Source organism: Panthera uncia, assembly GCF_023721935.1.
Source record: "Panthera uncia isolate 11264 chromosome C1 unlocalized genomic scaffold, Puncia_PCG_1.0 HiC_scaffold_3, whole genome shotgun sequence".
NCBI lineage: Eukaryota > Metazoa > Chordata > Mammalia > Carnivora > Felidae > Panthera > Panthera uncia.
In genome coordinates, this window is record NW_026057584.1 from 59,713,524 (window position 1) to 59,721,169 (window position 7,646).

At 44.9% G+C, this 7,646-nt stretch overlaps 1 protein-coding gene across 1 annotated transcript in view; it reads right to left on the reverse strand.

Annotated features, from left to right (window-relative positions):
• RAPGEF4 (Rap guanine nucleotide exchange factor 4) overlaps positions 1 to 7,409 on the reverse strand; it is a 289,328-nt gene extending 281,919 nt beyond the window's left edge. The window contains exon 1 of the mRNA XM_049615513.1: positions 7,145 to 7,409. Within this exon, the coding sequence (XP_049471470.1) occupies positions 7,145 to 7,209 (65 nt within the window). The 5' untranslated portion in view covers positions 7,210 to 7,409. The remainder of the gene's footprint in view (positions 1 to 7,144) is intronic.
• Positions 7,410 to 7,646: the final 237 nt, after the last annotated feature.

The following is a 7,646-nucleotide window of genomic DNA, read 5'->3' on the forward strand; positions in this document are numbered from 1 at the left end:
GTCTCTCAGTACTCCCCAAGCAGTCTCTCCTCTTCCCTTCTCTCTTTCCCTCATCTGTGAATTGGAGGTACTGGAGGGAAAACTCACTCTTCACTGCCACTGTTCAAGATGCATGAAGAGGGATTTAAATCTGACTAAAGGAAAACTAGCTGCCTTAGGTTGGAAAGGTGGTACGGGATGGGGGGTGGGGGGTTGACAGCTACTATGTAAGGGCTATTAAATGTTAAGAATTCACAGAAAATTAATAGGAAATTGAACTAAAAGGAATCTGCCAGTCCTGCCCTCATTGGAATAGCCAGAGTCTATTTGGGGGAATACAAACTAAGACAAGGAAGCAAAATTTGCTTTGCTGAACATCACTCCTCCTCTGAAGACTCTTTTGGGTTCCCAGGTTATGTTCAGGAGACCAGGCTGCAGGGCCATGGGTGTGATGGACTGGGAACCCTTCTCCAGGCCCACTCCTCCATGGGCACACCATCCATTCATGTGCCTCCAACATGAGTCAAGCTCTGGCTGTCCCTTTCCTTTCTGAAAATCCTAGGGCAGGTAGAATCAGCACCACGGAATTTAACCCTCATTACATAATGGGTTGTGTTTTCCTCTAATTGCTCCACATGTATGTGCCATGTGCTCCCATGTATTTGGGGCTACAATGAGATGTCCTCCAAGAAGTTGCAGATAAGACAGTTAGCAAGCATTAAACTTTAAAAAATGATATATCACTAACATCATGAAAAGCAATCGTGTTGCAAGTAGGTAACACTTCTGTGAAGTATTGTTGCCAGAGAATCGTATCTAAATTCAATCAAGTTCTAGATCCAAATACCAATTTATGGGATATACAGGGGATAAAGGCACATATTAGAAGACAACATGGAAGGCATAATTAAAATTCAGACTTAAAAAAATGTTTCTTCAAACTTATTATAAGGCAGATAGAGAGAGGGGCACCTTGGGTGGATCAGTCAGTTGAGCATCGGCCTTAGGCTCAGGTCATGATCATGTGGCCCAGGAGCTGGAGCCCTGCGTCAGGCTGTGCTGACAGCTTGGAGCCTGGAGCCTGCTTCTCATTCTGTGTCTCCCTCTCTCTCTGCCCTCCCCCACTCACGTCCTGTCTCTTTCTCTCTCTCAAAAATAAACATTAAAAAAAAAAAGGAAGATAGAGAATCCAGAGATTAAGAAAGACTTAGAGAGGCACCTGGATGGCTCAGTCGGTTGAGCATCCAGCTCTTGATTTCAACTCAGGTCATGAGCCCAGGGTTGTGGGATCAAGCCCCACATGGGGCTCCATGCCAAGCACAGAAGCCTGCTTAGGATTCTCTCTCTCTCTCTCTCTCTCTCTCTCTCTCTCTCCCCCTCTGCCCCTCTCCCCCACTCACTCTCTCTTTCCTTCTCTAAAATAACAATAATGATAAAAAAGACTTAGAGACATTATCAACTATACAGAATCTACATGGATCCTAATAAAAACAAATTTCAAGAAAGAAAAAGTTACATGATGAATGGGGAAATTTGAACACTGACTGGATATTGCTTATCTTAGGGAACTAATGTCAAATATTTTAATGTGTGATAATGGTATTGTTTGCTTCATAAGGAGTTCTTACCTTTTAGATACACACTAAAATAATTACAGATAAAATAATACTATGTTCTGGTACTTGAACCAAAATAATTCTGGGGGTATTGGGGGATGAATGGGGGTATAACTAAAACAAGGTTGGCTGTGCGTTGATAATTATCAGAGGGGAAAGGGGCTATATAAGAGAAACATACTATTCTCTCTTCTTTTTGTATATTTTGAAATTTTCCATAATAACCTTTTCCAATAATAGATCAGAATAGAGCTACACAATGTCAATTTTTTTTTTAAGTAGTCACATCTGCCAAGAAAACACAGAAGTTACGGCAGAGACAAATGCCCATGGTGCCCACCCAAGCCTTTTCTAAGGCAAAGGGAGCTGGTGCAAGGACTTGCTTGCAAGGTTGCAGAGTCTACTCCATCCCTGAGGAGGAGGATGCATTTAGCAATCTCACCTTCATCCCATAAGCACCTTCTACAGTCACGGTGTTGCAGTGAAACTGAAGATAAAACGATGAGTGAAATACAGAAACTGATATCAAGGGATGCATAAGTGAAGTAAATAGGAAATTGTGATGGAGTCTGACTTACGATATTACAGTGTTGGACAAAGTGTGCTATGGGAGCACACGTAATGGTCATCTAACTGGAAGAGGTGACAGCCAAGCTGTCCTGAAGGATTCCCAGAACTGTCTTCTGATTATAATTCAATTCCCAGGCTCTGTCACTCTAGGAAGAGAATGAGCTGGCCAGAAGTTGTAAGTGTCCTGATCTCCTGGCAGCTTCGCTTCTCTCTATAAAGGTACAACATGGGCTTCTGGAACAAGTGGATCTCCCACACAGCTTGCCTACAGAAGGAGTACATCAGCCACAGGGGGTGAGTGCCCACCTCTTTGATCTTATTTTCAAATTAATGAACTGTCTCTCTGATTCTTACAGTACCTGAGATTTTCGTACCTTTGTATATGTCCCTGAAAAAAATGTACTAATTTTTGATGTGCTGACAAATTAGGAATCTGAGATTGCAAAACCAGCCCAATCCCTGAGAATTCATCAGGGTAATGTCATCTGCTTTAGGGTGTGCCTGGGTCTGGGTCGACACCAGCCTTCCCCAGTGATAGCCTTTTTCTCTGTGTGCTTCTTTGATCTTCAGTAGTCCTTAGGGGTGGGACCATGTCTGCTGCTTCTTTGATTCTGAGTCATCCTCTTTCACCATGCAGGCCTCAAAGCATTTTGGTTTTTTAACAGATTTGTTCCTTGATTTCTTTCCCTTTCATTCAATCACATCAAAATACTTAACATCTATTTGGGGATTAAGTCAGATGCAATAGACACTGTATAGGAAGCAGTTTTTAAAATGAAACATCAATGATTTTACTATGTTGACTTCATTTCCTACTTTGGCCTGTGATCACCGGCAGTCCTCAAATAAGCCCATCAACTGAGGATGTCCCTCCAAGCTACACTTCTAGCTGAAGAATGAGAAACCAGAATATTACGAACTCCTTCCCAGAGGGAGACAATTTCTCTCATCTCCAGTGATTTCTCGGTCAATCAGCCAGATTCTTTCATCTGTAACAGGACACGGCAAACTTTTTCTTCAAAGATCCACACAGTAAATACTTTAAACTCTGTGGTCACACAGTCTCCACGGCAGCTACTCAAATCTGCCACTGTAGCGTGAAAGCAGCCGTGGACAACATGTTAACCAAATGAGTGTGGCTGTGTTCCAATAAAACTTTGTTCATGGACATTGAAATTTGAATTTCATATACATTTAATGGGTCACAAAACAGTAATCTTTTTTTGGTTTATTTCCAACCATTCAGAAATGTAAAACCCATTCTTAGCTCAGGAGACACACTGACAGCTGGTAGATCTGTCCCCTGCTCCATAGCAATGAATACCGGCAGTGATTCACTATACATCTGTGAGTTACGTGTGGTATCTTTGAAATACTGCCTTACCAACCATAAGAATTATGACCTATAAATGGGTCTTAAGTTCATAGGTGGCAAACTTAAATTCTTATGGGAAAAATATTTTCAGTAAAATTAAACAATGGTCAGCACACAGAGCACGCACACGTATGCATGCACACACACATACACACACACACAAACACACACAGATACTTTACATATCCTAAATCCCAAATAGGGGGTAGTATATAATACATTTCTTTGTTTTTTTATGTAATACATTTCTAATTACCTTCCCTGCTTAGAAAAAAATTGTAAGATCAATGAAATAATGTAAGATCAATGAAAAATAATGTAAGATCAATGAAAAATAATGTAAGATCAATAATGTAAGATCAATGAAATAATAAATTTGTTTTGCTTAACGGTATGTCTGCTGAGACTTTTTTCAATGGTTCTTATCCATCCAAATGTTCAAATGTCTTTCTCATTGTCAGATTAGTATTTGTACAATCCCATCTCCTCGGTCCCACCATAGTCCAAGAACTTGGACAGTTGATACATTAAAAGCTTTGGATTTTCTTCTTTAATCTAATGCATGTATCTATATATTTTTCAACCCCCTCCCCACATGCAAGTCATTATAGCATTGCCTGCCTATGACAACTTTCTAGGTGTGTCTAAAAACACTTCTAAGGCTTTATTTTCCTTGTTTTGTTTGTTTCAACTTGTATTGTGTACTTCTTTACTCAGGCACTTTTTCCTTTAGCTCCTCTTTTTTATTTCCAACCCCTGGGTCCCTCTTTTTCTAGCTGTCTACAACAGGTGTCACTTGCATGATGTATGTACCCAAACTACATTTTGCAGCTATGGGAAAGGTCCCCCAGCATCATATCCCCAAATAGTACATAGGGGTTCATTGTACCATTCCTTCTTTTTTGTGTGTGTTTTATGTTTAAAAATGTCTGTGATTGCAAGTTTTAGAAAAATAGAGCACACATTCCTATGCTCTCGATTTGGTTCCAAAAGGAATTTGTGCCTGGGAAGAAATTAACATATGTATATGCCACACCTGTGTGTCTTTGTTCACACTGCTCCCTCTACTTGGCATGCCCTCCCCAAATTCTCTGCCTGATAAAATTTCCCTCAACCTCCAAGGTCCAGGCAAGAACATGTAGGAAGCATCCCTGCCAAGCAGAGCTGATAACTGTCTCCTTGGCATTCCTAAAGCATTTCATACATCTCCCTTAAAGCACTTACCATTGCATTGTGGTTAGTTGTTTATGTAGCTATCCCATTCTGGCCACCCATCCCCCAAGTCAATGGCAACTCATCTTTTTTTTTTTTTTTTTTTTTTACCCCCTGCCCCCACCACCCTCCCACACAGCCCCACAGTACCTGGAATAAGGTATCATGATTGCATTTCTCAGAAATACTGAGGGCAGTTTCCCAACTTCCATCAGCACCCTTAATCTTCCTCCTCCCCCACAAAATTAACAATCTAAGTAAAAATGCAACTTCAGAACAAATACCCCAAGGCCCTCTTGGAATGAGATTGCCACTCCTATCTGCTCTTTAAAGGAATTCTAGCATCAACACTACAGAAAAATGCAAGGTTATCTTGACACCACAAAATAAAATATTTACATGGCACTTCCCAGTTTTCAAAGTACTACTTTCACCATTTGTTATTGTTATTTGATCCACTAATCCCTGGTAAGACAGTTCTATCCTCATTTTTCAGACACTCAGGGAAGTAAAAGTGACATCTCCAAGATCAGAGCTGGTGACAGTCTGGGCCTAAAACCCTTAACTTATTTATTGATCTATCCACTCTCCCATACTCCATGAATGCTAGGCTCAGTATTTGTGGAGGTTTATTTTTTTCCCGCACCTTTGGTAGGTTTTTTCCCATACTGTGAATGGTGGTGGCATTAGATTGTGGCTCTATGTTCTAAAAATATATTCTAAACAAAATCATTTGGGCAGATCCACATTATGAAAAGACAGAGTCAAATACACCCCACTTGTGTTAGTATTGCTCTATGATTCTGCCATAAGTACTTATTGACTAAAGGATTTCCAGTGAATTGCGGACTGTTCAGAAAAGGCATGCCACGCATTTCTGAAAATAGAAATATGTAATCTATTATCTAAAAAAATTCACTGGTGAGGAAGCACTACTATTTATAGGTCAAGTACAAGAGCTTGATTTTCTCTTCTTTTATAATTCATCTTTCCTAAACTATTAAATTTAGATTACTTATCACATTAGCAGCCTCTTCACTTAAATATGCTCTCAGTTCCTCTACATAATTCTGTATGATTTAACCATCACTTCAATTCTCTTACTATTTATTGCAAGCAATTCTTCTAATATTAGTACATATCATTTTCGAGTAAATAGGGCACTGTCTGCCAAAAAATCTTGCTACTGTGTGGTAATTGAAAGTAAAGATTATTTCTCAGATATATTAATTTTTCAAATGAGCCACATTTAGCTTTTCTCAAATTACTTAATTTTTTTCAACAAAGGCCTGTAATAGTAAAGTATTCAGAGCATGTCACATTTAAGATTTTCAAGTTTGATCTGGTTAGGAATCTGCTAATTGTAAAAAATTTCAATATGGCAGAACCCAAAATATTTCACACAAATGCAAATAGAGATGTCATGCAGATAGCTGCAAGACATGAATCACTGCCCTGCCGCATCAAACCCGAAAATTCAGAGGCAGTTCACTCTGCAAGATCTCTCTGCTCAGTTCTTAAAAGTTCAGAGGCATCACCTTTTAATCAGGGTAATAAAGAATAATTGCTAACATACTGCGTACTGTTTACTGCTAAACCCACAATCTGGACAAACAGAGAATTATGCTGTCAGAGCCTGGAAACAATTGCAGTCCGCAGTTGTTACACGGGGACACCCTCCTTCTGTAGAGCTGTCGTCAGGAGTTAAGGATGCTTTGTGATTTTTAATTTTTCAGAGTCAGGGTCTTTCCCCCCCGAGACGCAGGCACTCCGGGGAAAGCGGTCTCCCGCGTGACCTTCCTAACACAGACCTTGAGCAAGCGACTGCGGGGGCAGGAGCTGAGAATTTCAGCGAGGCACTTGCTTGATAGCTCGGCTGGGTCCCTCACACTTTGCTTTCGGGGACAAAAAAGGAACGTTACTCCGCACCTGCCCTTCCCCTCACCCCTCCTTAAAACTTAAATTACATGTACCCCTACGGTCTGAACAGCAAGAAGAAAGGTACGGAGCTATCCTGCCGTCCCCTGAGGCCGAGGGGAAATCGCCCCCCACCCAAGAGCGCAGCCTGCAGCGGCGGGCCGGCGGGTGGGCGCGCGCGGGCGGGTGGGGGGCGGCCGAGGAGAAGGTGAAGGAGGGCCGGGCGAGGGGGGCCCGGAGCGGCTGGCGCTGCCCCCGCACCCCACTGCGCTGCCTTGTCTCCACCACGTGGAAGAATCTCGTGCGGGTGGCGCGCGCCCACGGGAGGCGGGGGGGTGGGTCTGGGTGAGCCCCCCTCCCCCGGCCGGGACGCGGCCCCTCTCAGCTCCCTCCCCCGCGCTGCGCCCAGGTGAGGGGCAGGGGCGGCGCCGCCGAGCCCCAGCCGGGTTTGGGGGGGTGGGGGGACCCGAGCTACCTTTTATCCAGGCAGGCGATCCACTCGGCTGAGGAGGAAGAATGGGCGGCGTGCGCAGCGACCATGTTGGGCAGCGGCGCGCGGTGTCCCCGGCTGCGGCGACCTCCCGCGCTCGCTCTGCCTCTGCCTCCGCCTCCGCCCAGCCCGCGGCGTCGACCCGCTCCTCCCGGCCCGTCTCGCGACCAGCGCGCCGGCGACGGGCCCGCCCTCCCAGCGGGCTCCCGCGGCCTGTGGGGCGGGGGGCCGGCGGGGGAGGGGACTCGAGGGGCGGGACGCGGGAACCGGGAGGGCCCGAGCCGCCCGCCCGCAGCTGCACTGCGGCGCCGGGGGTGGGCAGTCCCGCGGTCCCGCCCGCTGCGGGGAGGGCGGCTCGGGGCGACCCAGCGTGGCCGGCCACCTGCGACAGGTGGCCGCACGTCTCGGGGAGACCTGGGCCTCGGAAGCGCGGACGGAGCGAAGGCGCCACGGGGGGGGAGGCGGGAGGGGGAGGGGGCGGGGGTGA